The sequence below is a fragment of the Thermobia domestica genome, chromosome 2 (assembly GCF_964235325.1).
Source record: "Thermobia domestica chromosome 2, izTheDome1.hap1.1, whole genome shotgun sequence".
NCBI classification, from domain to species: Eukaryota; Metazoa; Arthropoda; class Insecta; order Zygentoma; family Lepismatidae; genus Thermobia; species Thermobia domestica.
The window spans coordinates 311,793,387-311,817,814 of record NC_137455.1 but is presented as its reverse complement, the minus strand read 5'-3'; the positions used below and the strand labels follow the sequence as shown (position 1 = coordinate 311,817,814).

General features: G+C 35.0%; 1 protein-coding gene across 3 annotated transcripts in view; it reads right to left on the bottom strand.

Moving 5' to 3' along the window:
• Positions 1-7,171: 7,171 nt before the first annotated feature.
• LOC145678622 (cyclin-dependent kinase 2-like) overlaps positions 7,172-24,428 on the bottom strand; it is a 128,054-nt gene continuing 110,797 nt past the window's right edge. For 2 of the 3 annotated variants that reach the window (XM_081748976.1, XM_081748978.1), the window contains exons 3-6: positions 24,046-24,099; positions 18,372-18,644; positions 12,269-12,472; positions 7,172-8,883 (exon numbers count right to left, since the gene is read on the bottom strand). In XM_081748976.1, coding sequence (XP_081605102.1) covers positions 8,785-8,883; positions 12,269-12,472; positions 18,372-18,644; positions 24,046-24,099 — 630 coding nt within the window. In that variant the 3' untranslated portion in view covers positions 7,172-8,784. The remainder of the gene's footprint in view (positions 8,884-12,268; positions 12,473-18,371; positions 18,645-24,045; positions 24,100-24,428) is intronic. The other variant, XM_081748977.1, reaches the window with a different exon arrangement.

Here is a 24,428-nt window from a genome sequence, read left to right as displayed (position 1 = left end):
TTTCGCCCCCGCCCCTATTGATAACAGCGTTTTAAACTTCAGAGCTGTTCTCAATGGAATTATACAAACAGCTCCTTGTGTTAGGAAAAGGAAAGAGGGGCGGATTCTCTGTGGTCGCCCAAGGGAACAAATGCATGCAATATTAGGATTTTAATGTATGACATTACACCTATTTAGATTAGACTCTCTCTCTCTCTCTCTCTCTCTCTATATATATATATATATATATATATATATATATAATCAACGAAAAGAGGTCCCATGGAAAAGGCCAAGTAAACTTTTGATTTCTTTTAACCTCTAGAATAAGTTCCTCAAGGGAAAGGGTGCGATTTTTAAAACAATTGATATATCTTCTTTCCGGCGCCCCCTCCAACCACGCGCCCGGGGCACGTGCCCCCTCTGCCCCCCCCTAGTTGCGGCCCTGGTTCAGCATAAGATTCAAACACAACTTCTGTAGACCTACACGTTTGGAATGTAATGTATGATACTAATGGTAGTAAATAAAATTTTCTACAATTATTTAAAATTAATATCCGATAATAAGTAAGCTAAGTATATTTTGACACTTAACGCAACCTGCAAAAGGTATAAATCACAAAATCTGCGATATCAGGGGAAAATTTCACTTTCAACACTTGACATATTTTAACATATTATTTACCTAATTGCTTGCCTTTTCTGTGTTTTCGTACTTTCATTCGTTGGAATTTATTTGAAACATATATAAGTGTTTCTTTTACTCTAGTGTTTGTAATCCGAAAGTTAACACGTCACTGTTTTTGCTTTGTACTTAGGTTCTTAGGCCATACTGTTTAGAAACTAAAACTAAGATCACCACGACAACCAGACGGATGTCACGTCACACTATTTCAGTCCATACGTTTTGACTTTAATTAGTACTTTACTCAAGTTCCATACAATACAAATTTTGATAACTGTTTTGCAAAATAGCTTTATGAAGTGGTTCTTAGTAATAGGGTTCGAGTTCATAGGGTAATTTACAACAGAAACAATTTTTGTCGCAATTTGTATTTTTTTGCAAGTTAATAAATTATGGTACATTATTTTTATTGAAATTAAAATGTATGAATTCATTATTTGGGTACACAAAATGTACATAGAAATGTTACTCAGTGCGGAAACTGAACTCAGTACCACTGACTCCGCAGTCCAGTACGCTAACAATATGGTCACAGTACGGGACTGGTAATTTGCATTTTTATAATGTTTTGGTACTTTCCCCTTTTTTGTGTGTCGATTCAAGCCATCCGAAGAAATATACAGTATATGCGACGAGGCGAGAGAATTTCTAATCGATACTAAAAGAACTTTGCAGAAAATCGAAATGAGGCGTGAAATAATCCTATGGGAAACGTGATGAAAAGGATTTCGTCTCGTAAGATTATTTCTTGTCTCGTCTTATCGCATAAATGTATATACAGTAGAGTTCCAGCTATCCGAACTACTATGGGAGAAGGTAAAGGTGGATTACTCACCTCTTGCCCACCTTATACCGCTAAAACACCTTTCCATATCAAATTAATACTCGATGTACAAACTATTACTTTATAAACACTCGTTATGGACTATACTGAATGTTTTAAAATATTACAGAACAAAAGGAAGTCAATGAATAAAAATATATATACACACTTTACGATAAACTTAATAATGTCTAACCTAATAGCAGGAAACATGGAATACTGTAGCCTTATCCCATATTTAAGGACCAAGAGTGTGACGAAATTAGTTCGGCTATGCATTGAATATTTGTCCCGTACTCTATGTATACTGCATATGTAATAAATAGACCATTAACTAAATGATTGTAACTATTGTGGTTTATGTTCTTCTAACGATGACGCTCATACTAATACTTACTACTTGTAAATCATTACAAATGTATAACTTGATGGATAGTAAACTAATATGTATCTACAAATGCATAACAATAATGAATATTGCATTATAAGCAGGAAGTAGGAAGAACATTTTGATATCTGTAAATTTATTCCATATTTAAGGACTAAGAGCGCGATGAAATTAGTCCAACTATGCACTGAATATTGACCCAATGCATAATACACTGATGTGCAAGTTTATAAGCAATTTTCGTACTCATAAGCACATTCTAAATAAACCTCTTTACGGATTAATATACATTATAATGAAAACACAAAAGCTCAAATACCGGTAACCGCATTCCAAACTCTTTTCATTTGTGTTCCCTTAATGTTCGAAAGGTAACTCCGAAAAAATTGAAGCTAATGGGAACGAAAAAGGAATTACGCGTGCGCCAAAAGTGATTATCACTGCATCGTTGATCTAACTGCATTTTGTGGATGATTCACTAATATGAATATTAACTTGTAGAAGCGGAAAATACAGACAAGTTTTTAAGTTTGAAGTTGCCAATTAAAAAAGTAAGCGCTCAACCACATCTGAAATAATCTTACCGCTACCGACCGGTATTACTGCATTATGGCACAACATGCTTTTTTAACAAATAAAACACAGTTCTGACCAGAGCAGAATGAAATATATTAAAAACTATACTTACAATGTGTTACAGTTTCAAGGACCTAACGTCCTCTTCATCAGACACCAACACTGAGAAAAGACAGGTGACAGCAGATCTTATATACACGAGAAAGTGAAAGGCCATGCCCTTTCTTCTCTCCCATTGGTTGGAGGGAACCAATGAGGATAAAGGCAATTCCGCGCCAACAGAAAAATATAATGAGCCCTTTCACTTTTTCTAACAGTTCATTAAACAGATGACATACAAAGAAAAGTAAATTACAAATAGAAAATATTAAATAAAAATAAATAACTAAATGCCTATATGCACTTTTCTTGCTGCTTTTCTATCACATCCAACAATTTCTCCCATTGCTCGTGTATATTCATACCGCTTGTCCAATTCTTTAAGTTCTCCTCTTGTTCTCTCTTTATTCTTCTAGCCTCTTTCCACTTTCTAATAATCTTCCTGTTCTCTCTCTCTAAACCCCTTGCCCCCTCCCAGTCTATTTTATGTCCCGTTTCTTTTACATGTTTGTATATAGCGTTATTATCTCTTTTCAGTCTAACATCATCCTTATGTTGTTTTAATCTGTCCATAAGTCTTTTCCCCGTCTCCCCTATGTATTTCATGTCATACTCACTACACTTCACTTCATATATTACTCCTTCTTCCTGCTCCTCTATATGATTTTCCTTCCTTTTTCTTTTCTTCCTTATGCACTTCAGCAAAGTTTCTTCTCCTTTTCTATAAGTCTTCACACCACCTTTTCTTAATAACTGCTTCAGCACTTCGGTCTTTTCGCCTATGCTCTGAATTCCATACCACTTCTTGTCTTCCTCTTCTTTCCTATCCATATTATCTTCTTTTTTCTTTCTCCTAAACTGCTCTACCCTATATCCATTATTGTTCAATTGTTTGTAGAATTTTTCCAAATCTTTTTTCTTTCCCTCTTCTTCGCTGTTGATGTTGTTTATCTTCCTTTCCATGTTCCTAATGAAATTCTTCTTAGTTGCTTTGTCTACATCACTTCTCCAGTGGCAATAAATACCTTCCCAACACGGTTTCTGATACCAACTGGTAATCACTTTCTCACCTTGCCTCTCGATCTTCATATCCATGAAATTGATAGAGTTATTTTCTTCAACTTCTAATTCTAACCTTATGCCTTTCTCTTCGTCTTCTATACTTTCAACATATTTTTCCAGTTGATTTCTATTCCCTGTCCATATGCCTAAACAATCATCAACATACCTGCAAAAGAACAGTAACTTTCCTCCTGCTTGTTCTGTCACTTTTTTCTCCCACTTGTTCATTACTATTTCCGCTAGAACTGGACTCAGCTTGGATCCAATGCTTAAACCCTGTTGGCGCGGAATTGCCTTTATCCTCATTGGTTCCCTCCGACCAATGGGAGAGAAGAAAGGGCGTGGCCTTTCATTTTCTCGTGTATATAAGATCTGCTGTCACCTGTCTTTTCTCAGTGTTGGTGTCTGATGAAGAGGACGTTAGGTCCTTGAAACTGTAACACATTGTAAGTATAGTTTTTAATATATTTCATTCTGCTCTGGTCAGAAGTGTGTTTTATTTGTTAAGCTACTTATCCAGAGCTATGGAGTTTGTTCATCATGCTTTTTTAAAAAGTAATTTTGACCGCTCTTTATAAGCAGGCAGCCTTAACACTATCTTTTGTGTGTGAAATTTATGGAATTCGTAGTGATAGTGTACGCCTGGGCCGGGAATCGAACCGTCTGGCTTACCATACTAGTACATTAACCAGTATGCTACCCAGTCCGTTTTCTGAAAAGTTACTCTCTCTCACTCTTAAGATTGGTGCTTAACCATTCAGATAAGGACTGTGAAAGCTGTGGCTACTCAGGAACCGAACTAAGTAGGATACCGAGTATCACACTTGCATGGTTCGGTAATGCATTTTCCGTATCTGAATTTCACACTCACACTCACACACACACACACACACACACAAAAAAAAATCTTAAGACCTTCCAAAAGTGCTTTCGCTTAGAAAAAAATATAGCGATATAGATCTGATATGTAAACATACCACTAAGTCAACTTGCTACGCCACAAATATTGTACACCCAATTTATCAAAAAGGAACAACTGGTGACGGTATAAAGAGAAGGAAGGCAAGAGTTCACTTATTTCAGACTAACATATTTATATCCAAACTGCCCGAAGGATCGAATCTTGTGAGTTCATTGGTTAAGCCGTAATCTTGCCTCTCATTACAACCTGTACAACTAATGCTGAAAGAGAGAGAGGAAAAAACAGTATAGGCTTTTAGATTTCCTTTCTTAGCGTGACTTTCTAATATAATTAACACTGCGAAAATATTTTTCTCCTTTATACATTTATTCAAATAACTTAACTCTGCATTTGGGAAACTGTGCTCACAAATACGGACCACGAATATTTCTGTCTATACCAATGCCTCGAATGTTTAATGATTGCTGCAGATCGACTGAAGAATCTCAAAAATACGATACAACAAAACTGATCTCGGTTCACATATTTTTCATTACGTAATATTTTAACAAATATTGAGAGTTTTCGTCTAATCTAGTATTTAGTATTCAAGATACCTTCGGCGGAGACAGGTAAACCTGGAGGGGACCCACCTAAAGTCGGTAAAGTACCTGATCAACACATATTGAGAAGACTATTATCATATTACAACTGCCACGTAGAAATCTCCTGCTTTTTCATAAGTATTCTTTGTTCATTTATTTCGTCTGGAAATCCCTAATTCTTTTACAATTGTTCTACGGGAAGTATTGCTGCCTGGAAAAGTTTGGCTTCTTTGAGTGATACAATTTAGAGTGTAGGATGATCCTTCTACTGGCAAGAGGCATAACATATTGCCTAACAGCGTCCGTTAGGCAAATATCCAAATTTGTCACTCGTTCGTACGTTCTTCCTTTTTTCTTGTTTCCAACTATGAACACCCGGATTAAACTTTTCCGATTTTTACAATAGTGCTTTCCATTATTATTATTATTTATTTTTGTACCAGCAACATCCTATCACGTACTTTATTTATAGAAATAAGTTCTTCATTGTCCCTTTGTTGTTCGAAATAATCTCCAACCGGATAAATAGCTTCTATTGTCTGTCCTTTAATAGGAACACCCGAAACTGTTCTTCCTTTAAGTATTTCCTTTGGTTCTTTTTTCTTGAGAATATCAACTAACTGACTAACTATTATTTTAAAATGTATTTTTCACACACAAACATATACGTCCACTGCAAATATATACATACATACAAACACATATAGTGCACTCAAATACAAATACATAGGATTACATACGCAGTACAACACAAATGCGCATAAGAAAACAGCAAAAACCTTTCACGCACAGATGGATTCCCTCCACTTCAATTGACATTTACTTCTGAACACGTGTTAGAAGACAGCAACCAATGATGCCCCTTCCTAAAGAAATCACTCGCAAATTACAATAAAGACGTTTACGACTGGCTCTTCCCTTAATAACAACCCCATGACGTACATTCCTTCCTCAATATAACTGCAATGTTTTTGAAAGATCAATTGGCTTCTAATTTTGATCGATGTATAGAATGTATAAAGTTAAAATAATAATAATAACCGGACAGTGTGTGTTTAAAATAGGAAATGAGTAGTTATTTTGTTAGTTATCAGAATAGAAGTTATGTGGACAACTATGTCAATCAATTTAGAGCAAGAGCTTAGTTTCATTTCAGAACAAGTCTGCCGTTTGATTGTTTCGTCTTACTGGTCCATAAGTTGAAAGTGTTGTCCGACTGTACTGTAATTCCAATTTGATATATTTAAGGATAAAGGAAAATAAAAGTGGAATTTGGTTTAATATAGTGATTCCTAGACATTATTTAGTTATTGCAAAAGTAGTTACCTTGAATGTTATATCTGGATATACTTTCTCCTGATGAATATCTTAACATCTACGTAACATCATGGGTTTCGGATTTCACATTAAATGGTAGGTCCGATGTTCATATAGCATCGATGCTAAAAGGGACGCTAAATTCAATACCAGAAACTCCTTTCAAAACTTTTATTTTAGAATTTTCTTCATTCACTCCACATAATACGTAATTTTCGTAGAGTAATCTCCATGACCGCACATTGAATTTTCAATACCAAATCTAAATGTTTTTAGTATTTGCATGCAGACAATTGGATTTCCTGTGTAACAGAATATGGAAGCCAGGAATAATGACATTCATTGTTAAATAGCACACGCTAAGAGACTGATGAAGTTGCTTTTGCTTTATTTTTAATTTAAGTAATTTTAACGACTAGTTAGCAATTAAAATTTGTATACAAAGCGTATAATTTACTCCTGAAAAACAAGCTTTAACTCGAGACCAAACTCAAGTGAGGGAGATACTGCAGGAAAGTTTGATAGTGGTACTGAGGGGAGGGAACATTAGAATTTAATATCGTCATAGATTACAATGGGGACGGGGGCACTCATATATATCCTATACATTCTAGATCGACTGAGAAGATGAGAGTGTGATGATCACTGAAAGGCGGAAATCCTGTATCACTCTCACTGAAAATTTTATTTTCGAAAAACAATAGACGATTAAAAAGTAAATAAATAATAATTTCAATATTCTTGACTCTCGTATAATTTTTACATAGTAATTGCTTCAAAAATACAATAATATCAATGGCACATACAATGTCGTTCAACTCTCAAAAATGTAAATGTAAAAAATGGAACTCGTTCGAATCTTCAAATATACACACAAAAAATATATAAAAAAAGCAATCTACCAAGAATGCAACAATGACAAAACAAATATACTGAATCATCACCTTTTCTAGTCAGTTTTCTGAAAGTTAACAAAGTTAAGGATAACCTATGAAACCAAGTTTTACTTAATGCCTTCAAAATATAGAACAATAGATGGATTTTCTCCTATTTTACCTGCAGACGACAAACTTGATATTTACATTCCTCGTTTTACTTGTAAGGTTTACTTTACCACTTACGCAGTTGCTCTATCGACCTGCAGACACTATTACAATTCAGTTTACTCCATAGAAATAATTTCATAAACTTTTCCGTAACACTTCCGAATAAGATAATTTCTGCATCTGAAACAATACCATTCTACAAATCGGGAAGCAAAATTCTATATATAAAATTGCCTTTTTCATTATCGTAATTATTTAAAAACTGGATATTTTGGAATGATCAACAACACAATCAAACTGATCTACTAGTAGGGAAAATGGCACGGAAATTTCTGCATTGCGTTACAATTAACAATAGTACAGGATCTTTCGTTTCATTTTTTTTTTTTTTCATTTTTAGAAATACCAGCATATATCAAATAATAAAATCCTTTTCCACTAGCTGACTATTAATTGCAATTTTGAAGGAAGTAAAGAAACCTATTTGAACCAGTGATGCTGAACATGACACCGGATTGATTGCCATCTCTCTTGCTCGATATATAGTACTGAATTCTACAGAAATGTGAAGCTAAATGTACTTCTGTTTTGAAATACTCTTATACCGTAACGCTTGTTTACTTACTTCAGAAACTTCATGAATTTATTCTAAAAATATACACTTATGATGTCATTCAAGGTACTGAAATTGCCAGCAAATCCTCCGAACCGTACAATGGCAGTATAGAATCTCTCAAGTATTAATAGGACTAATTACTAACTCGTATACTAATTCGTTATCGCAACATAACTACACCTTGAAGAATAGATATGTATTTATTTCGATTTTCATAAACAGTAATTATATAAAATATCACTTGGTGCTATAACAAGGCACATTTAATGCAGTAGTCTTTAATAAGATGGCTTCTATTTGCTTGTTATAACTACACAACACTGTCGCTAAAGGTAATAACGAAAAGTTGACAAGATTATTTTCAAAGTTAAAATAATAATCCTGAAATTAAATGTTTGAAGTCCTGAATACAAAGTGTACGGATCTAGAGACTTCTGTTCCTCTTGCTCTTCCCTGTACTACTTTTCATGTACTATAAAAACCATTATTTGCGATCTTACGCAAAACAGTCTTACATATTTAAAAAAAATATACACAGAACTTTATCACAGAAAACTTCGTAATTATAACAAAATAATGTTTGTTCCTTCATTCTGTAGAGCTCCGCTACACAGATATTTCTCAGTTTATGACATCTGTTCCTTTATTCATTCACCCTAATAAGCAGCTGTCAAAACATGGCTTCAGTCATAAGGGCGGACGTACTTTGGTCACGTCACAGAAGTAGGAATGAGTGATAGCTGACTTCGCAGATATCCTCTTGGTTGGATCGTAGGTAACAAGTTTCTGAAATAACATTAGTCTCGTTAGATTTAGAATACTAACACTATTTGATTTTATCAGTTCTAAACCATAAGACAGGGGTGGCCAACGCATCGACCAGCAGTCATAATGTCTGTATCGACCACTGTTATTGTTTTGTAATTGCCTTTATTGGGCTAATGAATAAATAAGTAGACCATCAGTGATATCGGAAGTGAAAAGTAGCTCTCAAACCTAAAAAGGTTGGTCACCCCTGTCTTAAGGTGAAGCTATGTTATTAAGATCTTAAGGTATCAAGTACAACACAAAAGTCATAATTACTTCAAATTAACTGAGATTTAAGGAAAGATACAGATTAACATTAATTCTAACATGTTTTTGATCTATTAAATGCGTTCATAAAGGAAGTATACATCATCATCTCCTACGAGAACGAAAACTACCTTACATGACTTCTCTATGGTAGAAAAACTAACAACTGGCAATTGTCAAACGTTAGCAATGCTACGCTGATTTGAGACCCCGCCGAGTGATGGCGCTAATTTGCTCAATAAATAGAAAGTGCATCGACGCAGAAGGTGAACATGAATGTTGTGGAGCTTGCAGATGTAAAGTCTGTAACACGAGTGCAGCAAAATTCAGAACAGTGAACAACCGAGAACTTTCCACAAGAAGAGGCATACATTAATGGATGAGTAAGTTAAAAATGCAAAAGGCATGGACAGTGGCAGATAGTTCATTTCGGGTAAATGTGTTGAAGTGGATCAGGCGTATGCAAGCCCGAATAAATCGAAACATGTGAACCCACGATACTACCATCACGTAGTTCTCTAGAAATGTTCTCCACCTATATTCCGCTATAGTTACATCAAAAGACTGAGGCAAATACGAAACCAAATTGAAAAGAACTTGCTACAGACACGCTAATTTATACTACGATAAAACTATTTCTTTCCCCCCTGGGACATCTATTTTGTTAGTGATGAAATCAAAGTTTCGAAGTTTGTAGAGAAATTAATACCGACCACTACAGAGTACGGGGCTCCGGAAACCCCATGTGGACACAGAACAGAGACGAGATACCATCAAGGTATAATTTAGTGTGGGCTAAAGATAGAAAGGTGGAACTTATTTTTCTATACTGAACCAAACATTACAGGATTAACTTACCCCAACATATCAGAACAATTTGTAAATTAACAAATCTACTACATTCCAAACTTATTCTTCAGCATGAATACACTTGCCCACTGCGCGCAATACATTCGAGATTGCCAGTGCTGGATCGGATATGGTAGTCCGATACCATGGCCACCTCCTTTCCTCGATACAACTTAGTGTGACATTTTATTTTTTCTATGGGGTTATATCAAGAATACATACAAGATAAAAGGTGTAGTCTATCCATAATATCTGACAATGCATTAATGCAGTCTCCGACAGTGTAACACCTGACATGCTGCAGCACATTTGGGTCGAAGCTTTCCCCCAACAACTTGCACGCCTGTTCTGAATTTGGACACATGCCTATAGGTAGTGTTGTTTATTCTTTTACCTTTTTTCCATTTACGTTTTATACAGATGGATGTAAAGAGTGCAAGGAAAAATTTGATTAGCTCTGGGTAGTGTGGGCATGTCCTTTCACTTTCTGTTTATATTTCAGTTGTTATTTTTGAATTGATTTTTCAGAACGTGTCTGCGAAGTCGATGTTACACTGCCGAACTGTTACACAAGTATTAATAATATATATTTGGTGCTTTGGCCACTTTGTCTTATTAAACATAATGCATGCTGAAAGTCCGGTGCCAGTGTTCTGTGAGCTATTGACAGAATAATGATTGGAGAGGAAAGAAAAACACTTGAGAAATGAATCCGAATAATGGTCAGTATTCAAGATTAAATTGCCTCTAGTGTGAAAGATTACATTCAACGTACGATAAATCCTACAAACAAAATTCACAGCTTGACTGTTGATAACATGGAAAATGTTGTTACGTATTGTTGACAACATTACATACAGCACATTATTTTTTACATCAACAAATAACTGATGCATACAAGACAGCACATATACTATTTATTTATATCTGTATATTACAAATGGAAAAGACGTTGTCTATCATAACAAAAGAATGTCTGAACCGTTTGAAGTGAAGTTTTGAACATAGTTACTATTACTACTATTACTATTCATAGTTACTGAACATAGGAGTTCAAAAGGTACGTCAAAAATTGAGCATCTCACGTAAGAGAGATGAAACTTGCCGACTGGTAGGTACGAATGATACCCACTACGCCAAATATTCGTATACTGCACTCCAATAAATCTTACTCAAGTGATTTTAATATTTCTACTGTGTGGAACTATTGTGTTTCCCTGCTTGTGTCACTATTTGTTGTGTGTTGCGATAACTGCAGACGTAATATATTTTGTTTCACTTAATTTTACCAAGATTCACGGCTTTAAAATTTTTAAAAACATCAATTAAACAATTAAGTTAACTGATTTTCTCATACCTTCCATTGTTACAAGGAGCAAAAGATACCATTCCACACACACACAAAAAAATGTGACAGATAATATACGTAAGGTACTACGTAGTACGTTCTTCCAAACCCAATGGCATTTATAGGTTACCATTTCACAAACAAACAAACTATTCCTTTCCAGTACGGACGAGAGGACTCTCACCCTCCTACGGTTGAGGTACTTCGTTCATTACCGGACTGACTAAGCAGGCATAGTCATTTGGAAGATAAATCTCTCTCCCAGTTTGGTTGGCTGAGGAACTAAATACCTACCTCAAGTTAACATGCCGAGGTATCACGTGCACTCCCGGATCCAACAGAACGCGTAAAGTGCCAAATTGGGAGACGGACCAAACAATCTCCTCTTCTAGTAGCATGTCCTTTTCTTTTTAAATCTTAGTAAAGTTACTGAAGAGAGTATTAAGTAAAGTGAGATGAGATGATTCTGTTTTGGGTGTCTCTGGAAACCTTGTGGAAGGCTCCTGCTCCTTTTTCAACATAGGCCTTGGACCGGCTATGATGGAATCTGTGTGATTTTGATGTTTCCACGACGGAAAGAACTTATTGGAGGCGAGGCACAAAGTATCTAGATATCTTGACCATGCTGCGAACCGTATGGGAGTATATTACCGAAATCAACTTTATCAATGGTATACAATAGATACCACGGATTTGGGAACAACGCAAGATAACCCAATTACACAGAATGCCTGTAAGTGATTGTCAAGTTCAATATATCTGTACTATGTTATCAGCACTTTATTTACAGCTCACAAAAATGGGAAGTATAATAGCATCGGAACATTGGAGTATATATGATATTCATACAAAATTAATTCAGGGTACCTTTACAAAGTCAGGTACAATTTTATTACTTACGTGAAAGAGATCAATTCCATCTGAATCCAATGAAGGTATTAATTCCTTCATTTCTTGGGCCTCCCACCTTGGGAACATTGATTTGTAGTTCGGAAGTTGAGAAACGCCAGGCCACGACTGTTCATCTGGAGTGCCCAATGTTCTGAATATCCTGAATAGCTGATCTATTTCTGAATCGCCAGGGAAAAGGGCTCGTTTTGTCAGCTGAAAGAAAAACAAAGAAGGTATTAGGGTAAACAATTATCACAGAAAAAGTGAGAGAAAATAAATCTATATTGCCTTAGATTTTGCTACAAGTACTCTCTATTCTATCCAGTGTTAAAGTTGTATTAAAAACAAATACAATGCATAATCTACTAGCTCCTGTAACAACTCTGATAGTTCACCTCTGTATAACAACATCTATGTACATTAAAACGAAAGGGCAGTGACATACTATTATAAATATACTCACTCAAATAGGAGGAAGGAAGGGGGAGAACATGAAGATAATAACTTTATGAAAGATCTGGATTTTTTAAACCCTTTTAATCCCACTGTTCCCAAATGGGAACAATTTATTTTTGTCTGGATTTATTTCGTTTTTTACAATAAGGACCTGTTACCAGTCCATATGCTACTACTAAAATTCTCTTGAGCTCCTTTGTGGCTAAACGGTTAGCGTACGGGCCTTTGGCGTGGGAGGCCCGGGTTCCATTCCTGGCGGAAGTTCATGTGGTTCGGATTCCACGTTAATCGGTAGGACCACGTCTCATATAGCCTCGCTGCTGAAAGGGACGATAACCTAAAATCAACAATACTAAAATCCTCAAAATATATTAAATGAGGTCAAAATCAGTAAGTTTAGAAGAAATTAAGAAATTCTGAATCAAAAATAATTTGGGATTAAATGGGTTAAACCAGTTTTCGAAGTACGATGTGAAACTGGTTATAAGCGATTTTAACGTGAAGAGAAGATAATGGACTATGTTTTCAGCGTCCAAGAACCTGATAAACAAATCCGCTTATATCCAAGATAGATACACTGAAATTTAACTTCAACGAACGGTTGTACAAGATACCACATTGATCACAGAAGTGCGCTCATGCAGAGACCAGACTGTAATTCGCCCTACATTCTTACGATCAAAACAAACATTAGCAGTAATACGGATAAACTTCTAAGCTTTAAACATTTTTAGAAGAGAGGGATAAAGTAACAAGTTAGAATATTAGGATATGGTTATGTAACAGATTAAATTTTTGAAATAGGCAATTAACGAAGAAACAGAGCACTAACTACGTCTGGAAAAGCACAATCACATTGAAAAAATTGATAATAATTTAACTAAGAATGTAAAAAGACGGATATGAAAAAAAAAAAAAAAAAAAAGGAACATTACAATGGATTTGAAATTCAAATAGAAAAATGTCCATAGTAAAAGTTCAGCTACACATATCTCAAAGGGTGTTAAAAAAAGGAATGCAAGAAAAATAGAACTGAAGAAGCAGAAAAGACATCAAGCATTCACACAAAGGTATAGAGACTCAGAAAAGGTGTATTAATCTAGAGAAGACGTCAACTAGGGAACACTTGTTGAAAGGACTTCAGTAAACTGGAATATAAAAGAACCATCGTAGTGTATCAAACAACTTTATGAAGACTGCTAGTGAAGAGTGCGGACAAACCATCAAAAAGCGAAGGTTCAAAAGTGAAATGTGGTCTACAACAAGGCAGAATGTTGTCTTTATTCAACGTCACTATGAGAGGCAATGTCACGGCTGACTTGGGAAGAAACTATAGTAATAGTATTTGAGACTAATGGACAGAACGTCGTCCTCAGTATTAACACACGAGAAAAGCGAAGTTATGTTCATTTAAAAAACAAGAATCAAGATGGTAATAATTACAAGGATATCATTTAAGATATTACAAACTTCCAAGTTCCGGGTTCGGAAGTGAAGACTGATGTCCGAACGATGAGTTGCTACGACTATTCTAGCTGAGAAAAATTTTATCCAAGAGTGAGCTAACTATTTATTGAGTTGAGTTTAACGTCCCGTTCAGCAGCGAGGCTATATGAGACGTGACCTACTGTTAACGTGGAATCTGAACCACATGAGCTTTCGTCGGGATTACTATTTATTGTTCTTGTTATATCTTTATGTTCGTTTTTAAACACTTTTCTTTTCGGATTTTATTTATATTTTGCTGCAGTTTCTTTTTATTTCTTTAATTTTAATATATTCGTTTTTAAACAGCCTCTGTCTGAGCGGTCGTGTTGATAGTGACGGTGACAAATAGCCTCGATGCTGACGTCCAAATTAAACGTCAATCAATCCCATTATCTGTTGGAATTTCTTATCATATTGCGTATGTAGTGCATTGCGTATGTAGTGCACGCAAACGGTTTAGATCTTTGTAAGCTTTTGGTTCTATCACCGACATAGTTGCTCCATCTTAAGACACGATAACTGATATGCACATTTGCTGTAAACATTGCAAAGATAACTGTATCTTGCTAACTTCAGCATCGAAAGTTCCAATGAAGAGAACGAACCCGTTACTTCTTCACTTGTTTTGACTAATTTCCATTTAAATTGCGTTCAGTATTGTTTTACACAATCAGCGATCAATTAAAAGATAATGTTAGTTACGAATTAGCCAAATTGTAAAAGATCTAGCATGAATAATTAATTTTACTTAACTCTAATCAAAGATAATGTGAAAAGAATTCAATAATCATTAACGCGTGGAGTATACCAGTCATTTATCACTTCATCTTACACATTTATTATTCTTTACTACACCAGCCTATTTGCTCCAAATCTTCAAACAGAAAGGTTTTTTCTAAATCGACAAATATAAACAAAAAATCTCCTAATTACAACTATCACTGCAATTAAAAACACTGGCATATTATTTTACTCTGTCTGCACGTACAGGATAAGAGTTTAGGCTATCCTGTCCTGAAAGAGATTTCTTGTCTAAGAAAGCGCATTTGTTTGATCTCGTCTCTTGGGCAACCCTGAGCTCTTCCCACCCCCTCCTCAAATGTTCTCTTTGCGTCGACGATTATGCTTGCAATTATTGTTAGTGCTGCGTTTTCGTGATGAAACAGCAACTGGAAAGAACGTACTCTTTATTTGCTGTGTCGTAATATTTAAAATCCTATTAATTCTGCTATTTCTGTGTTCCCTGACGCATTCCTCATCTAATCCGGACAACACATCTCACCTTTCAGAATTTCCTCCTGCACTATTTTGTTAATATGATCATGTGGAAAAAAAACGTATGAAGAAAATTCTTACGATTTACATAATTTTATGCTAGTCTAGAAAATTATGCTTCCTTCTCACAGGATTTTTGTAAAACTGCTGTCATAATCCAAACTCTTTAAGTTAAGCGTTGATTGTACGCTGAACTTCGGTGATTACACACTTCTTTAACTTTACGTAATACTCAAACCATAAATGTTACATTATATAGTAAATACTTCGCCTATCGATATAACGGTGATGATTTCGTAGTTCACCGTACTGATAGTATTTTGGCAAAATTTAAGCACGAATACTGCGCGATAGGTCATATATAGTGGTTTGCATGGCGTATATTAAGAAACTTAAAAATTCTTACTAATGTTGTCATGAAACCTGTAAATACTATAGTGGTTACATTAATATTATCCCCTATGTGTAACGTTAGGAAAATAGATATACGAAGGACAGTTGTTCTGAAAGCAGGAATTGACTGTTAAATAAATATAAATAAAAGTTGTATTACGACATGTGAGTAGTAAACTACCGAGGAATTGAAATGAAGTACGTTCGTGGACGAAAAGCTGCGCCCTCTGCATACTTTCCCATGGAATTTTGTCTCAACCTTACAGAAAAAGGATTTACTTCCTAAAGAAAGGGAAAAAAATCTCGTTGATACTACAATAATTGAATCTAATAGGTGTGGTAATCAACAAAATTATACAGGAAATATCTCCGCTGATTAAATTAAATGTTCATACTTCTGAATGCTTATCCGCAATTTCCACGCCTAAGACTGTACTGGGAACAAACGAAAGATGTGCATAATATAACGAACAGAGACAGGTTTGACTAGTATCCGACAGATGACCGTATCAATAACTTTGCAAAAGTACGACTGATCTTCACAGCGTTGAACACTAATTTTTAAATGAATGCCCCGACATAACATCACAGTGTAGATAAAGCGGTGGTCCCTTACTCCAATAAACATGGGAGTCGCACAGCTTGTAAAGGCAAGTCTTCCGATATGGTTTCAAAGTGTGGATAGGAGCAACACGTGTGGGGTAGGTGTTGTGAAAAGAGCTTTATCACGGCCAAAGTGTGTAAATCAGTGAAAAGTACAAGGATTGTGGACTCGGTATTTGTGTTGTTCTGGAGTACAGCAGTAAACTAGCTGCTATTCGGTATCTAACGTTCTGCTGTGGAAAAGATGCAACAAGAAATCTACAAGATTGGCACAAGAAACAGACATTGCTTCTAACAGAAATAACAGTGTTGTTATTATGGCTTCAGAGTCTTGTTCCGCTCCTCTAATACATCAGGAAAGTAACAGAAATTATTTCCCACCTATTATCGTCCATCAATACATAGCAAATATGGAAGATATTGATAGGTATGATTAGAAAGTGAGTCACTATAGAATTTCAGAGTAGAGTAACACTTGATTTCGGATTGTACTGATACAACAGAAGGAAACGTGTGGAGTAAACCACATGATTTGGAATTTAGAAAAAGTTCCCACAAACACCATTTCACAATAAGGATAGTCAAAACAAGCAACAGGAAGAACACCAATGCTATGTAAACAATATTCACTATAATATAATCAAATACCTTTTATTTTAGAACTGTATCGACAATTTTTTTTCTCTTTGTAAATTCCTCTCAACCCCAATAATAATTTTATTACTCATAAGTATTAGAATACTACTGCTACTATTACAAATAATAATAATGATGAGTACTTATAGAAAACCTACTTATGTCCTTACGCTAAAGGAGACGGATGATCGATGAAAGTGAATGATATGAAATGATTGCCGGAACCAGAATATGGGAGACTGGTAGGAATGTCTCAATTGCGAAAAAAAAAAAAAAAAAAAAAAAAAAAAAAAAAAAAAAAAAAAAAAAAAAAAAAAATTGTCCATTAACTTAGGAAAATATTTGTAAATAAATATTTGCTTAAGTCCAAAAGTTCCAAATTTGAAAGCCCATAGTCCATCACTGGAACCAAAAACTTGCACACCTTAAAATTTCACAAGCTTGTATAGCAGGTCAACGTCTCCCACAAAGCAAATCTTTTTAGTCTCTTTTTATTTTCTTTCTTTGAAAATGTGAACTCACGTTTGATGTCCCGTAATCTGGGATCCAAAGTTTGCACAAAAAAATCATATGGGTACCACGACAAATTTGATCCAGATCGGGTATGTTCGGTTAAATTCGTAGAATATAAACTGACTTTGACTTTTCAGGGAAAAAATTCAATAAGCATGAAAATGAAACCACGGAAAAACATGATGATGATGTCCAACATATACTGGTTGTACTGTAAATAAATAAATATCTGAAAACAATTTATCGAAGACAAAATACGTAAAGCTTGAGACACATGCCAACTAGCTTCGAATTGACCACTGTTAATACGATTTATCAAGTTCATACGGACTACCTTGCTGTCGCCTTTGTTCCGCACCAGTCGCTTCGGTAATTTTAACTAAATTGACCACTTCAGTCTAACGTATTTATTTTTAAATTTAATCATTTTAATTTTCCATTGAAAGACTGAAAAAAATGAAATCAAAAAGTTGATTGAGTCAAAAACTTCCGATTCATAGACCTCTTTCAACACATAAGATAAATCCTTAAGAGTTAAATATTTACCTACATTTTTTTTTTAATTACTAAATTTGAGCGCGATTGCCTTTGATGCACTTGATACCACTCGACTCCTGGTGGGAGAACAAAATTTAATTTCATAATAATTCACTTTCATTTATCATCCATCTCCTTTAGCCTATAGGGCATAAGCGTGGGACGTTGAATAAAGAAATAATTTTCAACTTGTTAACTAAGGAAGACTTACCATTTCTGCAAAGATGCATCCAAGGCTCCAAACGTCAACTGGCGTTGAGTAGAATTTACTTCCTAGCAATATTTCAGGAGCACGATACCACAGTGTCACAACTTCATGGGTGTATGTTCTTACTGGCACTCCAAAGGCTCGAGCTAGTCCAAAATCGGCTAATTTAATATTTCCTTCAACATCAATCAGAAGGTTCTGTGGTTTCAAGTCCCGGTGAAGTACACGATGAGAATGGCAATAAGCAACACCTTGCAACAATTGATATAAATAGCTCTGTAACAAAGAAGAAAATTTGGTATTACGTACACAACGTAGTGTTAGTGCAAACATGTATGAATTTTATGTATCGTAGTGTTCGAAGCCTCTTTCTTTTAGTATTACTAACTTTGTTGGACAGCAATGCAAGTATACATAACTATTACTACAGTGAAACCTTTGTATAACGAACACCAATGGGACATTATTTGCTCGTAAATGAGGCGTCCGTTACAGATATTACATAAATTTCGATTACTCAAAGATTGCAGGCTTTCCAATGCTAATGAAAAAATATATATAGGAGATCACGATGAAAAAATATAGGTTGTTTCGTGAAGCTGTGAAAAAGGAACATCTCAATTATCCAATACACAGAAGAAAAAAAAAATCACATGGAAATTACACCAAATGCTATATGAACATATATTCTACTCTAAATATAACTAAACGGGTAGTTATCTGTTGCAAAATTTTATACGAGTTTCTTAGTGTTTTCGTACATAGCTCACCAGTACTAAGCAGCGACCATAAGGAAAGTGTAAAAAGGATCTGCATCAGAAAATCAATGTAAGTGTACGTCTCCAAGATGTGAATAATTTCATCACTTGCAAGATACTATTGTTTCTATGTCAATACTTTTTTTTTTTTTTAAATAACATACATAAGTTGTAAAAATCAATACAAAATTCATTTTAAAAAATCAGAAAAAACATGATACAAAGAGTTGGTTTTCTAAGTAACTAAATACCCAATTGCACACAGAGTATCAAAGGAAATATACACAACAGTAAAAGTATAAGTTACACTTTCATTTTCTTCAGTGTCTGAATATACTTATTTGCTATCTTCCGTTTCTCTTTGTGCTGCTCATCTTGAATTTTCTGTAGTTCATTCATCTTCAACGATACGATCTGGATCATTGCCTGGGCAACACTAACGTCAGCCACGTCCTTCTTTGATAGCGCAGAAGATAATCTTGCCTGAGCATCAGTCTAGTAGCTATTTCCATTTCCTTCTGTACTGTGTCGTCCCATTTCATTTAATTTCTTCATAGACGATTCACTCTTTGAAACAGCTTCTTGCTTCGCATTTCTTAATGCGCTTTGCCATTGCAGCCTCTTTGGATCTGCACTTTTTTAAGTAATCTTATACTTTCTCCAGCGTTCTGCATAGCATCTATTAATTGCTTTATAACAGGTAGGTTTTCAACTCTTCCTCCTTACGTTCTAATGCTGGAATGCTGTCCTTTACAGTTCTCAGAGCCTTTATACTCTCGTGTGCAAGATGGAATCGATCACTTCCTAAAATGTGTTTCTTCTCTGAGAAACCACGTTCCACATCAACACTACCATAAAATACTGATAGCAAAGGTTTGATCACTTTAGATATCATTGGATATTTAATTGTTCCACACGAATTTCTCATATCACATACTCTTGCCCAGTATTGATCCATGGGCAAGTATCTGGCATCATCACATTCAGTTTTTTTCAAAAACCAAGAATCTTCAATAAGTGGCTCCACAGAATAGGCTTCCATTCATTCATGAAGACATTGATATTTCTTTTGCCAAATTCCGTGCAAGTAATCTCCTTTCTGAATAATGGATGTAGACACCGCAGGTACTTCAACAATGGTTTCGATATTAGTAATTTCTTAAGCAGTTTTGAAACCAAACAAATGTAGAATCACTTCACAAACTCCCAGAACTCCCTCTTTTGTAGCTCTGAGCAGTTAGCTATTATGTTATTTTTACAAGTGGAAGTAGCAATGCCACAAAAATATAGGTGATTTCGTTAAAATGTAGGAAATATAGGAGCATTGGAAAGCCTGAGATTGTACTGCAATGGAAACTTTCACAGGCCTACGGAGACAATGTTTTGTGAAGGGGCAATGTGTTTTGTTGGTTTAGGGCATTTGCAGAAAGAATAGAGTCAATTGAAGATGTACACTCATGTCCAAAATGATTGTCGCATACCTATAACTATATTCTTGTACGAATATATTTTGATAATGATTTTCCAGGGTACTTTTAATACTGATGCTATGTGTATAATCGGGAAATGTATATTTGTGGTAAATTTCATCGGAAAAGAAATATAAATACGAAAATTAGAAATGAAACAAAATGTTGCTAAATGGACAAGAAAGTTTTATTGTTCTTTTTTTGCATAAATAGAAACTTTGCTTTGTTATAATTAAATATAAACTAATTATTTGCTGAGCAAAACTATATATTTTCGTTAAAATTCAACACGTGTTGCAGTTTCCTGTATTACATAGTGTCTGTTGAAGCCAAAGAGTTAGTTGGCGAAACTGCAACACGTGTTGAATTTTAACGAAAATATATAGTTTTGCTCAGCAAATAATTAGTTTATATTGTTCTTATTTACTGCTCTTTTGACCTGAAATTTGCCACATACATGTCTTTGCCGAATATACACATACTAACATTATAAGAATTCGTTATCAAATTATATTCCTACAACAGATTTATAGACATGCGACAATAATTTTGGACATGAGTGTACCTTGCAGCGAAAAGTCTTCGTTGCAAGAACTGACGGAAATATCGAAATAGTTTCTCCACATGTTCTTTTGCTCCTGCGTAAGTATTTTCGCAACCAGGTTGAAGATTTTTCACATCCTCAATTCATTAGTCAACGGCTAAACTTAAATTCAACTCTTCTCCGAAGATCGGAACGCGCAAGCTCCCAGACTCTTTCGACAAGTGCATACGTTCTTGAAACCGAACGCCTTCCGCTGTGAGGTTTGTCTTCAACTGACACTCTTCTTTCTGCAAATGCCCTAAACCAACGAAACATACAGGCCCTTCACGAAACACTGTTCCCGTAGGCCTGCGAAAGTTTCCGCAGCACTATGTCCAAGTGTGAAGCAAAACCTGCTTCATTAAAGCAAACTCTACGGACAACCAACGTGACGCTAGCGAGGTCCCATTTACACTGGTGATGTATCACACGCTCATTTACCGCCCTCCAAGTCCTACGTCACCGGAGTTGCCGGACTGTGCGCAACCTTGCCAGTTTCATTACTTTATTTACATATCTTGGATACCTGAATCGAGAGTGATTCTACAGGGTGAATACGAAACTTACTGGAAAGAATATCCGGTTTTCCATAAAATTTTCCCTTAAATGTTATTAGCCAAAAAGCCTTTCCCATATTGATGGGAAACTAGACCAAGAAAACGGCAATGATGGTATATAAGTAATATATTTTTCACAAATGAAGGGTAAGCAGAAGAAAGAAGGAATGCCACAAAACTGCATTGTCGAGAAAACTGCGATTTAATATTGAAAACCGCGTAAAAAGAATAGGATTAGTTACATCTTTTGCCCCTTTTTACATGGACATTTTTATATCTACGTATGCATGGCATATATAATCAAATAGTACGAAGAGTCACCAACAGATAGGACAAAGCACCCGAAAAAGCACATACATGGACATTCCTTGTTTTTTCCCCTTACCCTTCAAATAAAGCCGAATAATGAATTTTCTTTCTAGAATATCTACAGACAAACGTTTTACAATTTGAATTCGAACCAAACTCTTTGAATTACCTCAACTTTTATGTTCAGTATTACTATCTAATCAATGGTTTTCAACTAATTTGGCTAAAGGAGACTTCATGCGATTCATTCCAACAACACACCCTACAGAAGCATTAGGATTCAATCACGAATCAGCTCTAGTCAATTTATACTTTAAAGGTGACTTCTTCAGAAGTTTAATAACAGGTTTCTGTACACACCAGGGTTTGAAAAAAAGTTCCTTTTTTTTTTTTTTAAAGCCCAACCCACCTGGGCCCATATATTTTTTGGGTTTAATTGGTTTTTTTCGAAATATTGCAATGTCTTTGGGGTAAAAGTGTTAAAATGTTATTTATATTTCAAGATTGTCATTGTCACAACTTGCAACAATTTTCTATTCACTACTGTTTTGTAAAAATGGCAGCCAATTTGAAATTTTACGTTGGATCGCCGCAAAAATACACACTACAGCTAATTTATTGTGTCTCATGCTTGTACCCAGCAAATTTAAACTTAAGACTGAAAGTGGTACCTTATTGTATCTGTGGTACAGGCAGACGAACGAACAAATGTAGATCGAATCATCCCACGAGCCTCAGTGACGTTCGCCAAATATGAACATCAAATATATTAATTTAAAACAAATATAAAACTCATGTTTTACAAAATAAATGTTTGAAAATGTCCTGAATGAAATTAAGTATTTTTTAGCATAAAATAAATAGTTTTATTGTTGAAGTTCATTTCCGACACTTTGTGCGTTCAATTGCAAGAATTTCCCGAGCATTTCTTTCGCGACTTTTTTTTTTTTCTTCCGAAAATGCAAGTTTTCTTTACCTTACATCAAAACTTCCACTGAAGTTTGAATTCAGCACTTGAAATAATAAGCGTTACGTGGTTTTCGAAACTCTGAGTATTAAGCTTCTTAAATTTCACAAAAATTTTTACGCTACTGCTGCTGTTGATTCTACAGAATGCTTATTTGAAGAGTAGTAAAAAATAACTGGACTAAACTGTTGTTGTTGGAAAATCAAATTTTACTGAAGAATACGTGTTACCATCAAAGGTAATAAAAAATAATACTAATAGTTTTACTAATGCACTACATATTTACTGGTAGTACCGGCACCCATGGCCTTAAAAACATCAAACATATGAAGGATAACATCCCTCGGCGTGGCCGAGTCTGCGAGCACACTATTCACGGAAAGTATATAAAATTGCATATTTTATTTCAAATAGGCTGTAAGCATAATCCACACATTAATTTGTTCTATAATTATCTCAAACTAAGGTAAGGTTTATCCATTCAGTGCATTCAGAACTTTATAAAAGTCTTATGTTGAATGATGATGTATACCTCAACGTGAAAGCATCTAATTCGCCCAAGGAAAGTCTAAAATCTGATAAAAATCACTTTCAATGTGATCACCTTAATTGTACCAATAAAATACTAACAAAAAGCTCAAAAACCTAGGTGGGTTTTTTCAGGTGGGTCCGACTCTGGTACACACTACATGCGATCTCAGTGAAAATTTAAAATGCCCACATCTATTTATTATTGGTTGACATTTCTTAAAAATTGTATCTGTAGCCAAGCAAATATCGAAGTTTTTCACGAAGATTTTCTGTATTTTCAATTCGTATATATGAACTCGAAGAACTAAGAGTTCTGGTTTAACAAACTTTTACACTTTTTTTTTTTTTTTTTTTTTTTTTAAAGCACAGCCAATAAAGTGTTCTTAAATGGAGTGAGAGGAGCATCAGTCTGGAATGCTGTAAAGAAAGGATCATTTTCTGAAGCAAGTGATTTAAAGAAATGTTAAATTTAGGAATAAGCATTTTATATTCTTGCAACATACCTTGCACATTCTTATCCCTCGAAGAGCTAGAAACTTCCTTACACTTCTTGACACCTTTAACATCCAACAGAAGATACAGATAAATGTCAATAGTTTGCTGAGCAACACTACTATAAAAGTTTACTGGAAATTTTTCTAAACCTCTATACTGAGCATAATCGACAGGGCGTGCTGGAACATCCTTAAATAAGTTACAAAAAGCTTCTAGAAATTCAACGATTGTTCAGTGTTACCTCAAAAGCAGCAGCTTCAATACTACTCGAAGAGAAGAGTAGGCAACCCACAGTTTCCTATATCAAGTATTAGCTAAAATGCTGCTCCTTTGCACGAGAAGAATAGGTTTATGGGAAATATCTGAATCTCCTTCCTCCTTAGAACATTAA